At 43.1% G+C, this 25,126-nt stretch overlaps 1 protein-coding gene across 2 annotated transcripts in view; it reads left to right on the top strand.

Moving 5' to 3' along the window:
- The window catches only part of SNX2 (sorting nexin 2), a 49,623-nt gene that overhangs the window by 6,654 nt on the left and 17,843 nt on the right, over window positions 1-25,126 (top strand). The window contains exons 2-7 of one of the 2 annotated variants that reach the window (XM_069962650.1): window positions 6,548-6,574; window positions 16,391-16,508; window positions 19,887-20,050; window positions 21,562-21,628; window positions 23,319-23,362; window positions 24,071-24,212. In XM_069962650.1, the coding sequence (XP_069818751.1) occupies window positions 6,548-6,574; window positions 16,391-16,508; window positions 19,887-20,050; window positions 21,562-21,628; window positions 23,319-23,362; window positions 24,071-24,212 (562 nt within the window). The remainder of the gene's footprint in view (window positions 1-6,547; window positions 6,575-16,390; window positions 16,509-19,886; window positions 20,051-21,561; window positions 21,629-23,318; window positions 23,363-24,070; window positions 24,213-25,126) is intronic. The other variant, XM_069962651.1, reaches the window with a different exon arrangement.

Below are 25,126 nucleotides of genomic sequence, written 5' to 3'. Positions count from 1 at the left end.
TCTTATTGGTTATGGTAATCACATGATCTGCTCCACACCATATTTCTTAGGTTGAAGAGCAGGTCATGTGATTCCTTGTGTTCAGTCAGCTGAGAAGTGGCCATATTGCTTAATATACAGCACACAGTTTCTGCTCGTTTTCTGGCTTGGGGCAGTCATTGGTACAGTACCATCCACTAGATCCCTAGGGCCCTCCCCAACTTCCTGTCAGGGTTCTGCTTGTTCTTGAACCCCTTGTGTAACGTAATCTGTCTAGTAATGGACTTTTTCAAACAGGATTTAAAGGGCTTTTCTCCCTTCTTCCCCTCCCTAGCCTGGCTGCTTTTCTGGTGTCTACCGGCAGCTGTGAGAACATGGTGTGCATTGTACATGTGACATGTCAGCCTGTCCTTGGCCTGTGCTGTCACCTCCAGTACATGTTGGAAGAGACCGCTGAGGCCAGGGATTGGCTGCAGTGTCACATGGACAATGTATGTGATGTCACTGCGGTACTTACGGCTATGAACATTTTCCCCCTGTTTTTGTATGAAAATGTAGATAACTGCTAAAAGTGGCTGGGATCTTTGTAGATGCCACCACATTACCCCAAAGCACACACCCAGAACTATAGGGAAATGTTGTTTATATTCGGACAGTGTTCTTATGGGTAGTGCTGCCTGTGTCGGCTCTGTTATCAGCCAGTGGCAATGCATGTTATCTAGTGAGCTTCTGTACCTGCTGGTGTTCTTCCTGGATGTCCCTCATCCTGTTTTGATGAGAACAGCCCATTCTTCTCAGGGAGCGGTGTGCACTGCTTGTGTTGTGTGACCTCTATGTGTAGGCCTGTAGGAAGCAGAGCCCGCCACAGTCCTGATCTCTTCTACCATCGTAAATAGACCCAAAAATATGGCCTCAGTATCGGATGTCTAGGTGTATTGACTAACTGGGATAAATGACTGCATAACGAGACAGATCGGGGTCTCAGGAGACTAGGAAATCTGCTTGACAAATCCTTAAGGACTTGTAATAGTGTCTGTTTTCTTGTCAACTGATATACTTAGAAATAGAATCCATGGACATGTCAGGGCCTTAGATTTTCTTCTATTAAAGGGTTACCTTACATGTTACTGAGTTTGAGGACCATTCACACGTCTGCAATATACGGTCCATGCACTGACTGTATACTACGGACCAGACCTTGGAACTTCCGGCATCATCATAAATGATGATGCCAGAAGCTCAGAGACTGTTTTAATCTTTGTGCTACTCTACTGACCTAGCATGCGGTCTCTTAGTCTCTCATTCTGACATTGTTTTTTAGACCCTGTGACGAGAGTGAGACGTTTTACATTTTACTGTGTGAGCTGTCTTCTCTCCACTTCAGTACACAGCCCATGTGCCACGTAAGCGTCCCTGTTCCTGCTCTCTATCCACAGCCCGCTCCAGCTGCCATCCATGTATACCCTTCCTGATATATGTGTATAGTAAAGGCAATAACTCTTTGATCCCTTGCTGATTGTCCCATTGATGCGGTAGTCCTGTGCCCTTAGCAGACAAACACCCCCAAAACCTAATGTTTCCACCTCCATGGTTGACAGTGGGGATGGTGTTCTTTGGGTGATAGGGAGCATTTCTCTTCCTTCAAACACAAGGGGGGAGATTTATGAAAGGCTGTAAATATACACCTGGTGTAAACTGCCCACAGCAACCAATCACAGCTCCTCTTATATTGTACCAGAGCTGAGCTGTGATTGGTTTCTGTGGGCAGTTTACCTCAGTGTATATTTACACCCTTTCATAAATCTCCCCCATGGAGTTGAGTTAATGCCAAAGAGCTCAATTTTTGTCTTATCTGACTACAGCACCTTCTCCCAAACACTCTCACAATTATCCAGGTGTTCATTGGCTAACTTTAGATGTGCCGCCTTGTGTAATGGGACTTTGCGGGCACTGCCAGATTTTAATTACATTACAGTGTTGCCAATGGTGTCTCGGCGACAGTGCTCCCAGCTGCCTTGAGATCTTTAACAGTTTAAAGGAGAAGTCCGGCAAATTTTTTTATTAAAGTATTGTATACACTTATTACAGGAAATGCTTATGAAGTGCTTTTTCCCTGCACTTACTACTGCATCAAGGCTTAACTTCCTGGATAAAATGGTGATGTCACGACCCGACTCCCAGAGCTGTGTGGCTGTGGCTGCTGGAGAGGATGATGGCAGAGGGATGCTCAGTGTCCCTCCAGTGCCCTGTGTCCCTCAGTGTCCCCCTGCCATCATCCTCCCCAGCAGCCACAGCCCGCACAGCTCTGGGAGTCGGGTCGTGACATCACCATTTTATCCAGGAAGTGAAGCCTTGATGCAGTAGTAAGTGCAGGGAAAAAAGCATTTCCCGTAATAAGTGTATATTGGGGATTTAAATAACTTTTGGGGGGCAATCCAGCACTTTAGTAAAAATTTTCTCCGGACTTCTCCTTTTATGCTGGTAATGAGCTGATTATTAGCGGCTAACTGGTCTGTAGGAGCCAGAACTCTTAATGGTTGGTAGAGGATCAAGTTCTATCTATATTTGTCTGTGTAATATACAAATAAATTTGTATAATTTATAGGGTGTGGTTTTGTAGATTTAATTTTTGATATTCTATCTCCCACTGTTAAAATGAATCTACCCTTAAAATTATAGACTGTTCATGTCTTTGTCAGTGGGCAAACTTACACAGAGAGGGAACAAATAGTTATTTCCTCCACTGTGTGTATAAATATATATATATATATATATATATATATATATATATATATATATATATATATATAGAAATGGCCATCATTAAGAGACAGTCCCTTTAATCTGAATGTCTGTAGTGACTAGGTAGGTAGCCAGTTTGTAGGTTAGTCACAGTTCACAGTCACAGTAGGTTCACAGTTCTTTAGTACTGCAGGTGTGATATCTATGACCTATCTGTTGGGTTTTTTTCAATAATTTAGCTCTAATGTAATAGAATAAGGATGCATTTACACAGAGAGATTTATTTGACAGATTTTTAAAGCCAAAGTCGGGAGTGGATTTCTAAAGAGTCTTTCCTTTATGACCTTCTCTTTGTTTATAGTCTGTTCCTGGTTTTGGCTTCAAAGATCTGTCAGATAAATCGCTCTCTGAATACGCACTATAAAGGTGCACTAAAGCAAGGATTTGCTGTGGCCTTCCTTTTCTGTTCTAGCTATTTTTATATAGGTGTCACACACAACTAATTGTTTCTCACCTTTATTGTCTGTGCCGTTTCTGCGATATTAAAGGGGTACTCCGCCACTGGGCAATTTATCAACAATATAAAGCTAATACAAAGTTATATAACTTTGTAATAGCCTTCCATTAGCATACTGGCTGCTTTCTCCCACTGTCCCCCAGATCACATCTTCCCGAAGTAGCAGTTTCCTCCGCCCTTGCTTGCTGCGTTGAGCCTGCATTTCTGACTCCCAGCGCCATTATGTGACAATACGTCACTTAATTTATGCACTTTAGGAGGCCGGGTTTGCTGTCTTCTCTGTTCAGCCCCAAATGTGACGTGCGCTGATCAGGTTCTATCACCTGATCCAGCTAACACCTACACGGACTACCATGCCCAATAAGCTTCATCCCTGTGCACATGTGCAACAAGGATAAGAAGTATAAGTGTCTCCCTGACATGCCAGCTTGCGTGCACAGTGCTGGCACAGCCAATGAATGACTGTTTAGTAGTTTGGGCGGGGACCATAGGAATGTACGAGGGGAGGGGATTTTTGGTGTGGGCAATGAGTTGTGCGGGTCTGTCAGAGAGCAGAATGTTGCGAGGCATCACAGGGAGGAAGTTGTCATAGTGCGCCAGGCTCCCGAACAAGGAAGTGGATACCAAGTTGGCAGCTCGAACGTAGGTCTGCGGGGTCCGTAAAACTGTATGATTTTCGCATGGGGATTACATGTGGGGCCGATAAGAGCATCCCAATAACTTTAAGTTTTTTTCACTAGTGTCTGATAACCTCTTTAGGAGTTTAATCCACGTTTATGGTGCGTTCACACCTACAGGATCTGCAGCTGATTTTCTGCAGAAGATTTCATTTAAATAACTGAACACAGCATCAAATCTGCTGCAGATCCTGTAGGTGTGAACGCACCCTTAAAGGAGAAGTCCGGCCAAAATTAATTTTTGATATGTTGTTACTTATGAAAAGTTATACAAATTTCTAATGTACATTAATTATGGGAAATGCACATATACTGCTATTTCCCTTAATTTAGTAGATCAGGAAGTGTTAGAATTCTCTCTGAAGAAGTGACGTCACGACCCAGGGTGTAATTCCTATGGAGTGTCCAGCAGGGGGCGCTCTCTATATAGAAGTCTATGGGACTTTATTGTTTCTATGGGTTTCTATATAATGTAATGTAATGTTATGTACAGTGTGCTTTATTGAATGAATACATCTATGGAATACTTTGGGGAGCAAGTGTCCCTGCTCCCCAAAGTATTGCATAAATGTATTAATTCAATACATTCGGATATCACAGTAAGCCCGCCGATCCGCCGCATTTCCGCCGATCCGCCGCACGCCGATCCGCTGCATTCCCGCCGATCCGGACCATATACATTGAACTACAGCTCCCATCATCTGCTTATAGTATGAACAGGTGATGGGAGCTGTAGCTGGGTAATGGATATGACATGCCGCCGGGCGCAGGGGGGAGCCGCTCAGTACACAGCAGCTCTCCCCCCTCCTCCTTCCGGGATAACTTCCGCCTATACCAATGCTGAGTCCCTGCCTGGCCGCCGCTCTCCGCTCACATATACCGGCTCCCGGCATCAGCGCGGACACCAGGATGCATCGGGAGCCGGTATGTATGGGGGGAGAGTGGAGAGCGGCGGCCAGGCAGGGACTCAGCATTGGTATAGGCGGAAGTTATCCCGGAAGGAGGAGGGGGGAGAGCTGCTGTGTACTGAGCGGCTCCCCCCTGCGCCCGGCGGCATGTCATATCCATTACCCAGCTACAGCTTCCATCACCTGTTCATACTATAAGCAGATGATGGGAGCTGTAGTTCAATGTATATGGTCCGGATCGGCGGGAATGCAGCGGATCGGCGATCGGCGGAAATGCGGCGGATCGGCGGGCTTACTGTGATATCCGAATGTATTGAATTAATACATTTATGCAATACTTTGGGGAGCAGGGACACTTGCTCCCCAAAGTATTCCATAGATGTATTCATTCAATAAAGCACACTGTACATAACATTGCATTACATTAGATAGAAACCCATAGAAACAATAAAGTCCCATAGACTTCTATATAGAGAGCGCCCCCTGCTGGACACTCCATAGGAATTACACCCTGGGTCGTGACGTCACTTCTTCAGAGAGAATTCTAACACTTCCTGATCTACTAAATTAAGGGAAATAGCAGTATATGTGCATTTCCCATAATTAATGTACATTAGAAATTTGTATAACTTTTCATAAGTAACAACATATCAAAAATTAATTTTGGCCGGACTTCTCCTTTAGGCTGGGTTCACACTACGTATATTTCAGGCTGTATTTGGTCCTCAAGTCAGGTCCTCATAGCAACCAAAACCAGGAGTGGATTGAAAACACAGAAAGGCTCTGTTCACACAATGTTGAAATTGAGTGGATGGCCGTCATATAACGGTAAATAACTGCCATTATTTCAATATAACAGCCGTTGTTTTCAAATAACAGCAAAAATTTGCCATTAAATGACGGCCATCCACTCAATTACAACATTATGTGAACATAGCCTTTCTGTGTTTTCAATCCACTCCTGGTTTTGGTTGCTATACAGCCTCACAAATACAGCCTCAAATATACTGTGTGTGAACCCAGCCTTAAGATGTATTTTTGGTGCTGTGGGGTGGGACCACTGCCCTGATGCACCAATCTGCTCCTCCTGGGGCTGTATTATATCAGCTCTTTTCTGGTATACAGTATACTTTCTTCCCTATAATATTACAGAACAAATTTGACTGAAATGTAATATTTAAGTAGAAAACTCTCCCATCTGCTTCTGTTTGTAAAAGCTTGTTCATCTTAAGTTCACACCATCTTGAAAACCAGGCAATAATGTAAGGACACTTTTGGAGGAAGATCCTTAAGTTTACAATTGGATTAGAGCACAGCTTTGTAATGTGGGTTCGGCATTGTCTCCTGTAGACCTGTGTACATGGATCAGCCTGGCCTCTCTTCCTTCTGTCACCCATCACACTGAGCAGTCTCTTTGAGCTGTTTTCCTCATGTCACTGTCCGTCATGCTGGGTGCAGGTGATGTGACTGAATGAGAATGAATGAGGATTGAAATAAATGCCTGATATACATTTTGGATGAAAAATTCTGTATAACTAATCTGCTTAACTTGTTTTGCTCTAAAACATAGTGCATGTTGAATTTTGAATGCGATGTGGTCCCTTAGGGCCCCATTCTCGTGTTCTGTAGTGCGGCCATAATTGTGCACCCACAATTACTGGCAGCACTATGAACCCATTCATTTAAATGGCCCTGGTCACATGTTTTTTTTTTATGTGTTACAGAGCCGTGACCCATGCCCGAAAAAAGAGGTAGGTCCTAGTACAGACCTGCCATTGCAGGACGATTCAATAGTGTCTACTGAATAGGTCCATGGATTGTGGACATTTGAATGCAGCTGTCTGTAGTGCGGTCCACAATTACAGGCGCGCTACGGACTGTGTGAATGAGGCCTTAGGCCATGTTCACACAACGTATATTTTGTATAAATCACGCCTGTTGCTGCAATTTGCACATAGTATACACTCCGGCCGGGATTCTAACCGGCCACACAAAAAATGGAATTAATAGCGGCTGCACAGAACATATCAGTTCACACAATGGAGTGTGCGGCTCACTGATGCGCCTGCATCCCAACTCATCAGAAATGGCCGGCCGGGATAATCATGCGTTTTACAGTGTGTGAACATGGCCTTAATTTGTATGTTCACCTCTGAACACAGTTGTTATATAGATATTAATTAGCACTTTTTTCACACTGTCACTTGTGTTAATTTGCTGTATTTCCTTCCTTCCCTCCTTCCCTTCCTCCCCTCCTTCCTTCCTTCCTTCCTTCCTTCCTCCCTCTCTGCCAAACACTTTTGTGTTTTTCAGCATGAGAGTAGGATCCTAAAAAGAAAGTATACCATAAAACATGGGAGTGTGTGTGTGTATGATGAATGCTACAAAGTGGAGTTATGCAGCGGGGACTGCCCTGACGGATACCTCTGCCTGACAGCACAGAAACTTAGTGTGAAAAGAGCTCAACATGCTTCAGAGCTGAAATCCACACCCATTCTTTGCTGGCTGAGGTTGAATTTGGTTGAATCTGATTTTAAGGGGGCCGGTCTGGTGTTCATTCATTTAGCTGGCAGAATTTTAGCAGACAAAAAATACAGCTTGCAGCGTTTGTGTTTTCTTTTGTCTGCTCGGGTCCTGCTTAATAAACAAATTCTGCGACTGAGCTACAATGCAGACGTGAACTAAGCTTTTAAAGGGGTTTTCCAGCTCCATGAAAAAAATCTGAGGGGCAATAAATGGTAAAATAAAAAAATGTACTTACCTGCTCACAGTCCAGTGCTGCCACCCTCCTCATGTTCCTGTGACATCATCATATACTGTGCATGGGATGCTGCAGCCAGTCATGGTGAAGAGCATGTGACCATTGCAGCGCCCATGTACCCAGACATTCCCAGAGCGCCTCTGCTGAGGACTACAGAGCGGTGACATCACTGGACTAGGAGTAAGAAAAGGTATTACTGTAGTCAGTCCTCTTCCATCCGTGAGAGTGGAAAACCCCTTTAATGTCTGCATTGACCTATCTATAATGCTTTGGATCTTGAAGGTGGAGTTCTAATTTATGCAGAAGAAGTTAAAACTGTCCTACTCCATCATATTACTCTACTACCAGAATGTGAATAATTCTACAAATAACTTGCAGAAATTGAGGGGGCTTGCCTTTTTATTATCCGGCATCATCTGTCAGTATGGTCTTGGGAGAGCCCCATACGCCTTATGCTGATGGCGATCCCACCATGAGTGTAAGTCTAGTGTATATGGGGACCTTATGATCAGGGGGTACATGCTGGGGTCCAAGCGATTTGCCTGTAATCCACAGCATATTACAGACGCTCCACTAGGGCTGGGCGGTATACCGTGAAAATACCGATACCGTCTCTGGCGTCGGTAAACCGACCTCAACTGCGCCAGGACGGTATTTGCGGTATTTCAGTGCTGCACAGTGTGCTGTATGTGTCATAGCACTTGCCGTCCCGCCATGCCTGACAGAGCGCCCCCCAACGGCCCCTGCCCGCCTGTCCCTCAGTGCGCCCTGCAATCCTGCACCAGCCTATAACCTCCCCAGCCGGACAGGCGCTGACCCGCTCCACACACCCGGGAGTGAGCGGCCGGGTGTACATAAGCTGTATCTCCTCCTCCCCTTGTAACCCGCTCAGCATTGGTACGCTTGTGGCCCCGTCGGACGTTCATACAGGCAGATCCCGGTCTCTGGAGGAGGAGACCGCAGGATCATGTGATGGTGTCCCTGCGGGTGCTGGAGCTGGATAGCGGGATCGGGGATCTGCACTGCGGCCCTAGATCCCGCTATCCAGCTCCAGCACCCGCAGGGACGCCATCACATGATCCTGCGGTCTCCTCCTCCAGAGACCAGGATCTGCCTGTATGAACGTCCGACGGGGCCACAAGCGTACCAATGCTGAGCGGGGTGACAGGGGAGGAGGAGATACAGCTTATGTACCCCCGGCCGCTCACTCCCGGGTATGTGGAGCGGGTCAGCGCCTCTCCGGCTGGGAGAAGGAGATAGAGCTTATGTCCCCCCCCTTCTGCCCAGATCCCCCCCCCCCCCCCAGCTGCTCCCCCCAGCTGCTCCCCCCCCCTTCTGCCCAGATCCCCCCCAGCTGCTCCCCCCCCCTTCTGCCCAGATCCCCCCCCCTTCTGCCCAGATCCCCCCCCTTCTGCCCAGATCCCCCCCTTCTGCCCAGATCCCCCCAGCTGCTTTACCCCTTCTGCCCAGATCCCCCTAACTATTTCTTGTAATTCTATAATACATATGAATGCTCAGCTTAGCTGAGTGTGCATGAGTTATTAATGGAAAATCTGCATAGCTGTATACTTGTATATACATATCTTGTAGTGTGTGTGCATAAATACATAAATAATACTGCCACTACAGGACTTGCATATTTGAGTATACAGCTACGTAAACACTACAGGATGTGTATATACAGGTATACAGCTATGTACACACTACAGAACATGTATATAAAAGGTATACAGCTATGTACACACTACAGAACATGTATATAAAAGGTATACAGCTATGTACACACTACAGAACATGTATATAAAAGGTATACAGCTATGTACACACTAGCGGATGTATATATACTGGTATAGGGCTATGTACACAGTACAGGACATGTATACAGCTATGTTGCTGTATACCTGTATATAAACGTCCTGTAGTGTGTACATAGCTGTATATACAGATACTGTACTATGTACATAGCTGTATACCTGTGTATACATATCCTGTAATGGCTGTATACCTGTATATAAACGTCCTGTAGTGTGTACATAGCTGTATATACAGATACTGTACTATGTACATAGCTGTATACCTGTGTATACATATCCTGTAATGGCTGTATACCTGTATATAAACGTCCTGTAATGTGTACATAGCTGTATATACAGATACTGTACTATGTACATAGCTGTATACCTGTGTATACATATCCTGTAATGGCTGTATACCTGTATATAAACGTCCTGTAGTGTGTACATAGCTGTATATACAGATACTGTACTATGTACATAGCTGTATACCTGTGTATACATATCCTGTAATGGCTGTATAACTGTATATACACGTCCAGGTCTCTGCTGAGACCCCTAATAATGACAAATAATAATAAGGACAATAGCCTATATGGCCCAGCCTTGTGTTGCTGCTCAGTGAGTTACTTTTTTTTTTTATACTCTTATTAAACAAAATATCACCAGGTTTGCACGGTCAAGTGGGTGTGGCTTGCAAAAGGGGCGTGTCATAATTATTGCTCAGTTATCGTTACCGCGGCTATATGTACGATTAACCGCGATAATAATTTAGGCCAATATCGCCCAGCCCTACGCTCCACAGTGAATAATCCTTCATGATGTCTGTGTGAATATTGACCTGTGGTGCAGATTTCCGATTCGCAGCCTGTCGGGTTATGTTTGCGGATTTTCCCCATTGTTAAAATCCAAACCAAATCAGCAATGTAAGTTTACTTTGTGCACATTTAACTGCAGCAAATTAAAAACCCTAAGAGTATGTTTACACGTGCTATATACTCACAATAAGTAGTTGAACAAAGCCTAAAACCTGCAGTGTTTACAGTACATATGAACACACTCTAAGAGCAGTTCCTCTTCTGGGGAACGTGAGTTGTTCATAAGTTACATAGATGGTCATTCATCTTAAAGCTGACCTGCAAGGTAAGTGGCTGGTGGATGTCACTGAAACCTGCAGAATGGTCTGTATACTATATTTTGAAGACCAGGACGCCCTCCAATATTTCTAATAACGCTACATGAATGTAATAGTGTACTGCTGTTTGCTCCCCTGGTTAGCCTGTACCTTCCGTCTGATATACAGGCAGTCCACCCAAAGTGCTGTATAATGTTGGCCGGCGGTTAGCTCTGTGAATTATTTATCAGCAGTTCTGACTTCATTACTTGCGTTTTCCTCCAGTTTCCTAAATAAAAGCAAGTGTCTGTCTGAGAAGATATTGAGCCGATGCTCAAGGCCACAGCTTAGATAAGAGGTGCTGCGTTGGTAAAGGGCCTTTTATTTAGGGCCAGTATATTGTTCCATTCAGCAGTCGTCAGGTGCAAAATTACTGCAAAATTGGCGAGGATTGGTTTGTTGTTGATGCCCTTAAAATAGGTGTGTTGGCATTATATCCTGGATAATTTTTGAGGCTGTGTAGGTGATTGGTTGCTATGGCAAACAAGGAAAACCAATCAGCTTCTCAGATTGCCCTCGTAAAGTGGAAACTGAGCTGGGATTGGTTGCAACGGGCAACAAAACAAATGTTACTATAAAGGCTTGTGCACACATCAGTTTTTCTTCCGGCACTTCAGAAATCAGGATCAGTGATGTCCAGGAGAAACCATCAGAATGGCACCAGCGAGGTCCTGGAGAAACCATCAGTATGGCACCAGCGAGGTCCTGGAGAAACCATCAGTATGGCACCAGCGAGGTCCTGGAGAAACCATCAGTATGGCACCAGCGAGGTCCTGGAGAAACCATCAGTATGGCACCAGCGAGGTCCTCCCAGAAACCATCAGTATGGCACCAGCGAGGTCCTCCCAGAAACCATCAGTATGGCACCAGCGAGGTCCTCCCAGAAACCATCAGTATGGCACCAGCGAGGTCCTCCCAGAAACCATCAGTATGGCACCAGCGAGGTCCTCCCAGAAACCATCAGTATGGCACCAGCGAGGTCCTCCCAGAAACCATCAGTATGGCACCAGCGAGGTCCTCCCAGAAACCATCAGTATGGCACCAGCGAGGTCCTGGAGAAACCATCAGTATGGCACCAGCGAGGTCCTCCCAGAAACCAGCAGTATGGCACCAGCGAGGTCCTCCCAGAAACCAGCAGTATGGCACCAGCGAGGTCCTCCCAGAAACCAGCAGTATGGCACCAGCGAGGTCCTCCCAGAAACCAGCAGTATGGCACCAGCGAGGTCCCCCCAGAAACCAGCAGTATGGCACCAGCGAGGTCCCCCCAGAAACCAGCAGTATGGCACCAGTGATGCATTTGTTTTTGCATGTAGAGTAGAGTAAATGTAGAGTAGGGTAATAAATGGGCGCTGTGAAGAGCCGGCCTAGGGGTTACCAGGCAGTGTATCAGTAGATACGCTGATACGGATAGCACATGGATGAGGCATCCGTATGTCATGCTTTTAAAAACAGATCCAGTGACTTCTTTTAAAACCTCAGTTCCACAAAAATGGACTATATATCCAGTGGAGGTCCAACTTTTTTGCAAAACAGATCGGCGGTCCAAAATCGGATGTGTCCATGACCCCATAGAAATCAATGGGTCCTGATCCTGGATATGTGGTTGAGGCCTAAGACAGCTTGCTAAAACAGGCCAACAGTTTTTATGAAAGGAAAAGTATTAGCAAGTCCATGCAGCTGTATACCTCATGTTTGTGGCGCCGGTCTTTTTTTTTTTTTTTTTTTTTTTCCCCCACTAGGTCCTGCCATTTTTAAGAGGTTTCATTCAGAGTAAATATTCAGGTCAGCCAGTTAGGACTGGGGGTGTTCCTCGATGTGCTCGCTGCCTTTGTCAGTGACACCTATTATGCATTTTCACGTATACATAATCAGGCCGGTCTTTGATGCACATGTGCAAAAACAGCTCCTGTATGGAGATGGGCTGCTATCTTGCACCGACCTGATTATGCATATATAAATATGCAATGTAGCTGAAAGCGGCAGTGGGCTGAGGGGGTGCCCTGTGGGGCCGAAGAACACCCCCTGTGCTCCTAATTGGCTGATTTGCATATTTGCTCCAAATCAGACTTCTCAAAAACAGTGGGACCTACAGAAAAAAAGACCGGCGCCCTGTTATTACTGAACCCAGACTGTAGGTAAGTTCTGAGACTTAGTTTTTTTGTCTTCCTTAAACTGGTAGTATGGGTATATAAAAATTTCATATTTTAAAAGGAATACTAAACTAATTTGTCCCACACAGCTCTAGGTGTAATGCCATCCGGTCTCCTGCTCATCACTCTTCTTAGCAGATTTTAATTTTATTTTACAAATGTACAGTTTTAAAGGGTAGTTAACCAATCAGCTGGTGCCAGAGATTTGTAAGTTACTTCTGTTAAAGAAATCTCAAGTATTCCAGTACTTATCAGCTGCTGTATGGTGTGCAGGAAGTGGTATTGTATCCCATCTGGAGAGCAGGAGAAGTTTTCTATAGGGATTTGCTACTGCTCTGTACAGTTCCTGACATGGGCAGAGTTGGCAGCAGAGAGCAATGTGTCATCCTGAAAAGAATACACCACTTCCTGCAGGATATACGGCAGCTGATAATTACTGGAAGGCCGAGGATTTTTTTTTTTTTTAAAGTAAATTACTAATCTCTTGCACTTTCTGACACCAGTTGATATGAAAGAAACACGCAAGTAGAATCTTCATACATTTTCATACATTTGTATCCGCTTATGCCATTAGCTGAAAAAAGAAATGCTACAAAAGCAGCCAGTAAGATAGATTGAGACGGAGAGCTTCTCATTAGTCACAAAATGGGATATGAATGCAAAATATTACCAGTTTTTACATACTGTAGTTTGTGGCAAAAAAGAATGCAGTGCACTCCTCATTGTTCTTTAATAGGAATACACTCAGCGGTTTACATTGTGCACATTTCAAATACACCAGAATAAGTGGCATGTTCCTTCCAGTGTATTCCTCACAGAGAGTGTGCTGCAAATGCAGGGTGTTTATTAGCCCTGTTCAGTGGAGTTAATCTGTGTCTATAAACGTAATAAAAAATGTGATCAAAGAGATCAAATATGTCACACAAATCTTCAGGTGTTTATGCTATGTAGTTCAGGATGTATTTTTCTGCTGGTGAAACCAACACTGCCCTTAGTGGCCATGTGTAATGGCTTATGATGTACTGCTAATAACTGCACCAGGACTTTACCCTACATGCTATGCCCGCAGGTGGCAACCAATGGTCTCACAGTTTACTGGCTAAATCATGCAGTCATCAGTCACTGGATGCGAGCGTGTAGCAGCAGCTATGACGTAAGGGTAGGCTTTGTGCACACAATGTAGTTTGAATATATTACAGGCAAAATAGGTCTTAAACTTCAGAGATTTATTTCTGTAGTTTTTTTTGAGACCCCAGTGGTAACCGGCCTCAGCCACTGATTGCCTATGTTGCTGTGCGGTGTTAGTACAAGGGTAAAAAAAATACATTAAAGGGGAACTACGAGCAGTTAGAAGAATCTAACCTGCTGATTTGTCCCTATTGCACAGGAGACGCAGAGGAGGAAGGTATATCTCTTCCAGTGCAGTTAGCCATGTGCTGCATGGTCCGGCGAGACCGTTAGGAGCACTGCCTGCCCCTATAGTGCTGATCCGGCCTGTCCTCTGCTGGCCCGCTCCATTCATTATGATTAGAAAGGGGTGCGCCAGCCTGGGTAATATTGGCGCTATGGATTGGGCAGTGCTCCTAACTCTCTCCCCAGGCCATGAATTGCACCAGAATGGGGCCAAGAAGAAAGATAAGAGACATACTGTCCTCCTCGACGTCTCCTCTGCAGTAGGGAAATATCAGCAGGTTAGATTCACTCACTTGATGATGAAACATTGAGGCTCTGAGGACTGTGCTAGACTTGTGCTCCAGGTAGCTGAGAACACATAATTTATTGCAGCATAAAAGTTCCATTATCAAATGTAATGGAAAGTTCAGAAGATGCCTGGATCATTACACTGATGCTTATTATTGGGCATTGGGGGGAAAAAAGTATTTTGTAGGTGGGTTTTTTAGGGCATGGTACCACAGTAAGAAGAGTGCATGTAGGTGAAATGCCACTTGCATCTGGTGACCAGCAAAAGGTAAAAGTTCATGTAAAAAGATATGTCCACTGACCTCTGCATGCACTGTCCATACCATGGGACCCTTAAAGGGAATTTGTCAGGTCCCTACCAGGTACAGAGCTGCAAACACAGGCAGATAGGTTGTGGGGAGACTGGACTGTCTTTTTTTTTTTTTTTTTTTTTTTTTTTTTTTTGCATGTTGCTGTGACATGTCAGAGGTCTTTTTTAGAGCGTTGTGTACTAGAGCTTATGGCTGTATCCATGTTTTCCTGGACTCCATAGGGCTGCATCCAACTTAACCAATCGGTATTCAAATGCCATCCCATCCGACTAGAGTACGCTTGAGTTGTGCTCATCTCTGTTGGGTACTTTTTTAAAACATTTAGGACTGAACACATTTTTATTCTAGGAGTCATGTTTCTGTCCACAAAGCCACATACACCTCTTCTCCTGCCTAGCCATTAATTAACATGGAGCAGTAGGGAACCTTGCTAACTGTCCTTAGGAAAAATATATCTGGAGGGGATTAACTGATGACCCCTGGATTGGTTTTGTCCCAGAAATTTCCATTTCTGCTGAATCTGTCATATTTAGATTTCTGAAGTTGCACAAGTATAACAAAGTATTAAAATATTGCTCGCTTTCACCCCATCTACAACTTTCCTGAGTAGTAATGACCTGACTGGTTCTGGGATATTGCACAATATTTCTCAAGTAATCACTTTTTAGGGAACAAAATCTTGAAGAATGCACTGAAAAATGCTTAATAAGTGCATGTAGGATGTGCCTGAGCCTTGGGTTTTGTGACCTCCTGTAGTGGAAGTGCGCAAGGAAGAGCAGGAACTAATGCCAAGAGCTTTTCTTCCCTCCTCCCTTTGGGATCTGCTCCAAAAAAGTGCAAACTACAACTGTTCTGCAGTGTGTGCAGTCATCCTATCTGTAGGAAGTAGGTGAACTATCCTTGCTTTCATTTAAGTAATTTATACATTTGAAGTGTATGAACTTTATCAGAGGTTTGAGTGAAGCACTGGAGGCAGGCCACATCATAGAGGAGAGGGGGTTTCCCCTCACTTAGGGCGGGCCGCCCCGCCTCCAGTGCTTCATCCCTGGCCCAGTAACCGTAAACAAAGCGGCGCTGTACACGGGAACCGGGCCATGGTTAAAAAAAAAGGACTGCGGCACCGGCTTTCCCGCGCCGGCGCCGTTCTATACATGGGTAATTCTTAAAGCGAATGTACCTATTGGTAGATTCGCGTTAAGATTTTATATATATATATATATATATATATATATATATATATATATATATAATTATAAATTGTACATACATACGGTATATGTAGTGTCCATTCTTTTTCTTTCCTCATTGCTGTTTATAGACCATGACCTGATTTGTTCCTGTGATTGCAGTGGGGATATCAGATATCTCTGGTTAACCGTACGGCTCCAGTTCTGCTCTAGCTTGCTGGACATGGGATTTTCACGTTCTGATGCTGCAGTAAATAAGGGCCCTGCACTGTTTTTAGCTGCGGTAATGATGGTGACCTGATAACTTTGGGATGAACATTTCCTTGCTTATTGTTATGTTCCCAGGTTTAGGAAATGGAAAGTGCTGACACTTTAAAACTATTTCCTTTTTGCTTTTGCAATGTAAAGAACAGAGTCAGCTGCTTTTATAGACACAAACAGATCTGTGGAATAGTGTGTGTTAACTTTTTTTTCTTTGTTTTTTCTTTAGTCCAGCCCATCCTCTCCTGAGCCTGCCAGTCTTCCTACAGAAGATATCAGTACAAATTCCAATGGCCCCAAACAAACAGAAGTTATCCTAGCTGATGACCGCGAAGATCTTTTTGCTGGTAATTTGTTAATTTTTTCCCCTCAAATAAAGGGATTTTACGTATAAGAAAAGCTTCAATTTCTTTCACATGGATACTGCAGTGAAGGGACTGCTGCTACAAGATGCTGCTTAAAGGGGTTGTCCGGCGATAAAAAATTATTCACAGAATAACACACATTACAAAGTTATACAACTTTGTAATGTATGTTATGTCTGTGAATGGCCCCCTTCCCCGTGTTTCCCCCCACCCATGCTAGACCCGGAAGTGTGGTGCATTATACTCACCGCATATCGTGTCGTCCACGGTCTCCGATCGTCAGCAGTGACGTCTTCTTCGGGAGCTTGGCGGATCTTCCCGAGTGCGGGCCACCCTCTGCAGCGTCATCCGATGCTCAGCCGCGATTGGCTGAGCATAACTGTGCTCAGCCAATCGCGGCTGAGCGGCTGATGACGCGGCCACGTCATCAGCTGCTCAGCCGCGATTGGCTGAGCACAGTTATGCTCAGCCAATCGCGGCTGAGCTTCGGATGACGCTGCAGAGGGCGGCCGGCACTCGGGAAGATCCGCCAAGCTCCCGAAGAAGACGTCACTGCTGACGATCGGAGACCGTGGTCGGCACGCGACAGGTAATGTATAGCGCACCACACTTCCGGGTACACGGGTGGGGGTGGTGGGACACGGGGAAGGGGGCCATTCACAGACATAACATACATTACAAAGTTGTATAACTTTGTAATGTGTGTTATTCTGTGAATAATTTTTTATCGCCGGACAACCCCTTTTAAAGGCAATCCTTAAATTAGGGCATTATAAACTAGTGATATAAATTTTGAACAAATCGGTTACATCATTCTGTTCAGCCGTTCTCCTAATACACAGGGTTTTTGCCACGAACCCCCCCCCCCCCCCTCCAGTTGCTGATTGACAGTTGTCTGCCTATACACAGCGTGGTTAGTTATCTACTTGAGATGAGCAAACCTCGACTATGCTCGAGTTCATTCGAACCTGAACTTTTGGCATTTGATTAGCGGGGGCTGCTGAACTTGGATAAAGCCCTAAGGCTATGTGGAAATCATGGATATAGTCATTGGCTGTATCCATGTTTTCCAGACAACCTTAGAGCTTTATCCAAGGTAAGCAGCCCCAGCTAATCAAATAAACTCGAACGCGAAGCCGGTTCGCTCATCTCTATCTACCAATCAGCAGCTGATGGGCAGAGTTTTCTGCAGCTTATGAATATCCAGGACTACTGGGCACATGCACATAATGGAGAGGACTAGTTATTGTCTGTTATTCAGGAGGATATCTCTGAATCAGATGCAGAGAACAATGTAAGTGATACATCATTCTGTTCAGCTTTTGTCACTAGTGTATGCTACACTTAGACAATGCTGCATTAACCTACTGACCGTTTCTTTAAGCTGGGCATGGTAGGATTGGCTAACCATCTAATGTTTATGGGTCCCAGCAACTCTCTTCCTGTGGCACATGTTGCAGCAGAGAACAGCCTGGCTGGATTTCAACATACTCGATCCCTTGGTTCTTTGCGGGAATAAGCCACTACCAGAGGAGTCTGGCAGCAGCTTTTTCCTAATCTAAAATATGTAGCCATCTTTTCTGCTTTCAGCGAGAGCAGAGAGGGATTTTTTTGCTTTGTCATACCAAGGACTTGTATAGACTTCTTGGGTGCACTAATCATAATGGGGCAAGAGGGCAGGAGTAACCAGAGCTGCATACTCACTTTAAGGAATTTTCTAATATAGTTGATGAACTGCTCTTCAGGTTAAAGCCAAGGGCCCCAGTGGACACTACCTTACCTCGGGTTACTGAATAATCTTTAGTGATCACTGGTTGCAGACTAGTTTACATTTTTACTTAAATACCAAAGGGCAATGCTTGAAGTTTGGATCTCCTGGGGTCTGAGCAGTTTGCATCTTGTATTAATGCATTTATTGCTTGCTATGCCCCACCATGTATTTCCTATGTATGTTTTCTCTCTGTGTGTTTAGATTTGAACTGTAGATATGCTTTGTGTAAAGTGAATAGGCAACCAAGCATAAATCCTTGATTTGTCATTACTCCTATTTGTTCTGGCTTTTACTCGTCTTATCTAGTTTTGTGTTTTCATACACCCACTTTATCTCACTCTCAGGATCAAGAACTCTTTTAAATGTGACTCTATAGTACGTGTATACAGCATGCATTACAAGGGTAATGTAAAGTTTTAAGTGATGAGCTGAATAAGCTGCCCTCTATGAGTTTAATATGTTATGTAGGAGAAAAGGCTCATCACAAGTATATGAAGTGCTTATGCTGTAAGGGTATGTATACAGCTAGGGCTGTCAGACTCTATCCAGACATCTTGTGTCCTGAGAGTAACACAGCAAGGTTTACTATGCAGAATAGAGCTTTAACTACCTGTTTATATCACTAGTTCCATCTGGGTTGGTTAATATATTCACATCTAGTATCCACCCTTCCTGAGTAATAACGTCTGGAGGATAGTAAGTGTATGTATTACAAAAACAGTGTTATATCAGTCACGGCTCAGCTCTTATTTCCATAGCATACAGGTGAGTAACCTTCTCCCCCATCTCTAACACTGAGAGAGAGCAGAATGTCCATCTGATGGATTTATCTTATCTATCTGCTAAACAGCAGCTAAATGGTAGGAAATTTCTAATGAAGACTATTTAGAAACTTGCTTCCAGGAAACAAGTTGTTTTCATATTTTAATTTCATATTTGTCATGGTGCCAATAGCTCCCGATCAACAAGCAGTTGCAGCTGACACCGATTAGGAGCTAGCTGCATTGTGACGGGTACCATTTATGTGCACTATAAGAAATTAAAGCTGTGGTGTGACTGGTTGCTGTGGGCAATAAAGACTATTTTATAAGTCTCAAATTGGTTTAATTTTTATAATCTGCATAAAACAATTTTCATAAATTCTACCAACCATGGATCTTAATGGTGTCTAGGAGGATTCATTCAGCCAACCAAACTGTATTTATAGTGGAACTCAGGTGTGTGTAGTGGCAGAACCTGAGTTTGCACAACCCTGTAAGACTGCATATGACTATAACCAGATTGTTATCAGGATTATTTCCATTAAGCCATTTTTATCTCCAAGATGATGCACTTCAGAGCACCTACCATGTTATAGTCTTTACCCAATATTCTGATATGTGAAAAAGCTGCTAGCAAAGTCTGCAAATTATAAGGAATTGTTGCAGTGGCTTCTGATTAATTCCAGAATATCTTATTGCTCGATTTCTCATTTCACTCTTTTGCAACCTAGGCCTTATATTAATGATTTCTGTTCATTATAAGATTTCTTGTATTTGTAATGTGTTGTACAGTATTTCTTATTCCTAATGGGTTTTTTTTTCTTTTAGAAGCAACAGATGAAGTTTCCCTGGATAGTCCAGAGCGGGACCTTATCCTGTCCTCAGAGCCCAGTCCCGCCATCACTCCTGTAACACCCACATCACTCATTACCCCACGCATGGACGCAATCAATATTTCTGCTCCTGTTATATACGATCGGTCTAGGGATGAGGTAAGAGAAGACCTGATAAATAGATGTGTACTCCTGTTCTTCAGTAAAAGAATGAATAGTTCCCATTACAACAGGTACCTGGGATTGTTCCCCCAGACTCTTATTCTGTGTTGGCAGAACTCCGATGTTTAGTAAGGTATATTATCAGCATTTAGAAACAGCTGAATATGTCATATTATAAGTTACTGTACAGTAATGGAGAGGATGGGAAACAAGGGCTGACAGACTGCAGGGAGCAGGAAGGAATGAGCAGGACAGATGTGGGCACAGTATAGTAGCGCTCTCTGTCTGGGGAGATCGGGGTTACAGATTTAAAGAGATTACCTCCACAGTCCTGTCCCCTGATGCAAGCCCCAGCCTGAAGTGGATCTGCTATGATTTGGAAGGTGAGTGAGAGTTCCTGGGTCAGAGTACAGGGCTGTAGACCCCGCAATGCAGACCATACCCCTCCCATACACTCCTTCCCACCCAGTACAGGGAGCTTTAAAACCAAAGCAATGCTCTTAAACAAAGTCACAATTTTTAAAAACTGTGAGCGCTTCTTGGAAAACGCTCTCAAACTAAGTTACACTTAAACCAAAGTACCACTGTAAATTGCTGAGGCTGACAGGTAGGTGACAGTGACAAACAGGGGCTCTCCATGTCATGATTGGATGTTTTTAGCTTCTGTGTAATAAATGAATACAACCATCATCTGTTTAGTATATTGTCTTTTTTTTTCTGTTATTTGTGCTGTACAGGGAAAAAAAACTCCTGTCTGTCTAAAAATGGACATCACGCATGAAAGCTGCTGTTGACTGATCTTATTGCTTATTTTATTCTCATGACACAATATATTGTTCAGCTTACTGACTATTCATAAATAAGGTGATACCCTATTTATAATCTGGTACATACCTGCAACGTAATGGGCAATTACCCAGGACCAGCGGTGTAATACTAAGGAATAAGAACCATTCAGGAAAGTGATAGCTGCAGATTTAACATTACGTAAAGGGTTTATCTAGGATTAGAATAGCTGTTTTCTTCCACAAACCGTACCACACCTGTCCTCAGGTTGTGTGCGATATTACAACTCTACTTTATTAACTTCAGTTCACTGGACTCCAATACAGCACACAGACTGATGACAGGAGTGGTCTGGTTTCTGTAATGGTCAGTGTTGTGGAGGAATCAAGACGTCCTTGTAGCATACAAGCACAAAGCGGTAAACTATGATCATTCATTGCTGGTATAATGTTTCCTGACTACTCTAGGCTGCTAACATGTAACCTCTTCCTATGTCAGAGGACAGCAGGAGATTCCGCTTGCAGGAAATGAGTCTCTCATTGAGATTAGTGGTGCCTTATCACTGTATATTTGCTGGTCGTAAAAGTATTATTTATTGAGGTAGTTATATTACGTATAGGTTTCTATTTGTTAGTAAACATGTTTATTTCCTATTACCATTGCCTAAGATTATTCTTTAAATGTTTATAAATCACTCTAATGTATTTCTCCTTTATATACAGATTGAAGAAGAAGCAAATGGAGATTACTTTGATATAGACATAGGTGTCTCAGACCCTGAGAAAGTTGGTACGTACTAATGGGACTTTTCATATATTTTCTTACTCGTATAGACATATTCCCATTGCCTGTTATATTCTTTATGGTTTGATCCTTTATTATATTCGCTGTTCTCCTTTACATAAAGATAAGGCTAGGCCCACACTGCATTTTTGCATCTAATTTAACTGCATTTGCATTTAATGTATCCATTTAAAGGGCAAAACGTATAGTAAAAATAGATGCAGTTGTATACGATACTGTAGCATCAGTTTTTTTTTTTGTTGGCTAAAGGGCCTTTTACACGGACCGATTACCATGCAGGAGCATAGCTAGAAACAGGACAATAATTGCCATGTAAAAGTGACAGCGATCAGCAGAGGATGGGGAAGACCCTGATTCTTGGCTGATTGGGTCTTTTGATGCCTGCTTCATAATAACTTAATTTCCTGTGTAAATAGGGTTATGTGTGACAGATAACTATACAGAGAAACTGCACGGATACATATATCTGTGCTGTCAATGTCCAGATCACAAGCAGTATATACTTACAGTCTGCAGTGTTTTTTGATCTGGCTCTCCTGTCCAGCTTCTTCCACTGCTGTATCTTTAGGTCCTGCCGCCTCCAGAAAAATTGACAGCCAAAGGAGGTGGGGCCTGTGGATGCCAGCAGGAGGACTGGAAAGGGTTGACCACATTTCTATGCATTAGAATTAAAGGGGCACTCCCAGCAAGGGCCTTTTTGTTATTTGCCTGGGGATCAGGTTAATAATAATAATAATAATTTACCTCCTTGGCTCCTCCCTGCTGTCCTGCCTCAGCTGCTAAATAGCTGGAAGGGCCTGCAATGTTACGACAACACGTACTGAAAGCGTGCTTTATTTTTAAACACTCCATCCCTGGATATATTTAAAAAAACGCACGGGGGAGTTACAGAGATATAAGGTGCTTTCACCTTATGTAACCTAATAAACCCAAAAAACAAAAATGCTGAATTTATGTAGCAAAGAGAATCTTTTTTAACAAGACAAAATGACAGGCAGAATAAATACATAGAAAATGCATTGGATAGACATCATACATGATTGTAGAATATAAAGTGCTAGTGCATAAGAGCTACTGATAACATCACTATATCAGGAGTCTATCCACTAAAAACTGTCCATAAAAAAAAAAATTAAACAAAATTGCATACCCCACTCAACTTGGGGAGCCAGCAACGTCTATACCTTTTAAAGAGTTTGTTGTGGCCAATCTGGTCATGATCATTGGTTTTTATTTTTTATTTTTTTTTCTCAGACCGTTTTTAGTGGAATGGCTCCTGATATAGTTATGTTATCAGTAGCTCTTTTGCACTAACACTTTATATTCTGCAATCATGTATGATGTCTATTCCATGAATTTTCTATGTATTTAATCTGCCCGTCTATGTTTTGTTCAGGGATCGCAGCCTGTGTAATTAAATATTATTTATCTCCTCTAGGATAGCCACTGTTCTTTTTAATGTTTACTTTTTCTCTTTTCATATTCATGTTTTTATATATAATTAAAAAATATTCTTTGTTACATAAATTCAGCATTTTTTTAGTTTTTTGGGCTGTACTAGTTTGCTCTAGTAGTACAACAACTTTATGCTTACAAATATACACTGATCATCACCCACATATACATTATTTTGACTATACTTATGTGACATAATGAGATTTTCTTTTTATTTTAGGTGATGGGATGAATGCGTACATGGCCTATAAAGTAACAACAAAGGTTAATTCTGTTCTTTGTCTAATTCTGGATGTTCATAGTAAAATATAAAACCAAAAACATGAGATTATATTAAAGCATAGGATATTATAATATTGCACAGGAATGTGATACAATGTGAAATTTCACAGCACCCAGAAGCAGAAAGCTGAGTGGAAGGAACCGAACAGGAAACTCCTGTCATAAGAAAACAAAGTTATGATATCTTATACACAGATCTCTGTAACTGGTGCTTATTTACAGATCCCTCACAAAGCACAATCAGTCATCTGTCATAGGATTGTGTATCCGCTCCTTTTTGACAATTACAATCAGCCACACAAGCCCTATTTCATGGGAAGATGTGTGTCTGACTGCTGCTGATTCCCCTCCCCCCCCCCCCCCCAGGATGTCAGAACAATGCGGCTAGCTGCTTGTTCATTGGCTGATTGCTAGCCCTATTATGTGGGGGGATTATAGGTCTGTTCGGCAAAAAGTCAACCTGTGCAATAGGGCCCTATCACATACATACTTAGCTCACCCTGTGTATATCGGGATAGAGCAAGATAGCTGTTGACTGACTGAGTGTAAAATTTATCTGTACCTTAATGCTATCAATAGCAACACGTGGCCTGAGCCAGGGTCAGGCTTAACTTCTCTATGTTGGGCAGCTCAGTTATTGCCAGTTTTATTGCTTTACAGACGGACTAATTCATTATTTTATCCTTCCAGACATCTCTCTCTATGTTCAGCAAGAACGAGTTCTCAGTGAAGAGAAGGTTTAGTGATTTCCTTGGACTACATAGTAAATTAGCTACAAAATACATGCACTTTGGATATATTGTGCCTCCTGCTCCAGAGAAAAGTATTGTAGGTAAGATTGTTCTTGACCTCATAAAATTACCAGTGTTTTTCCTTTGAAAGTTTTTATCATTGTAAACCCATGAGTGAATATTTGTAAGTTCTGTAGAAATGTCATTTCTCCCCACCCGCAGGAAGTGGGTTGTCATTAGAAAGATATAAGTAGTTAAAACAATGCATTTGGATATAAAAAGCTACTAAGGAGCTTGTATTACACAAAGTCACTAGAAAGGAAAAGGAAGAAGCTGCAGGAAGCTGAACTCTTGGTGTAACTTTGCTTTATTTACAGAGTAATAATGGTGGGCTGAGATTGTATTTTCCTCCAGCGGTGGGGAAACATAATGCACACAAAGCAATGATCTGCTCGCTCCTCCTTCCCTGCCACAGCCGCACCCGCTTCTGTGCATTGATGTTTATATTGCTGTGTAATGAAAGCATGGGTTGGTGGCAAATGTTTAGGCTATGGAATCTAGTGTAACGCACCCCTCAGATCACTGGAAAGGAGTGGGAGTAATCCTAGCACCAATTCATAGCCTATCCATTATTAGATAGGGCCTTTGAGCTGTTAAACATCAGAGGTTACAGCAGTTGGACCCCCACATAACATAGATATATATGATTACATCCTTGCTGTATGTCTTTAATATCTTAAAGGGAATATGTCATCAGAAAATGACTTATTGTTTAAAAGTTTTTATGTTGGACTTATTTTTTATTTTTTTGTGACTTTTTTTTTTTTTCCTTTCCATTTTATTGTCAAATATAGACAGTGGTCTGTACAGCATTGTAGTGACATGTAACACCAGTAAATGGAGGAGACAATAGCATCTCCCTGTGCAATGACCTCTTCAAAGGTCACAGAGTACGCCAATAATGTTTCACATTCATCTATGGGGACAGAGTTTGTGCTGTTAACAGTTCAGACAA

The sequence above is a fragment of the Dendropsophus ebraccatus genome, chromosome 3 (genome assembly GCF_027789765.1).
Source record: "Dendropsophus ebraccatus isolate aDenEbr1 chromosome 3, aDenEbr1.pat, whole genome shotgun sequence".
NCBI classification, from domain to species: Eukaryota; Metazoa; Chordata; class Amphibia; order Anura; family Hylidae; genus Dendropsophus; species Dendropsophus ebraccatus.
This window is presented reverse-complemented; position numbering and strand designations above follow the sequence as displayed.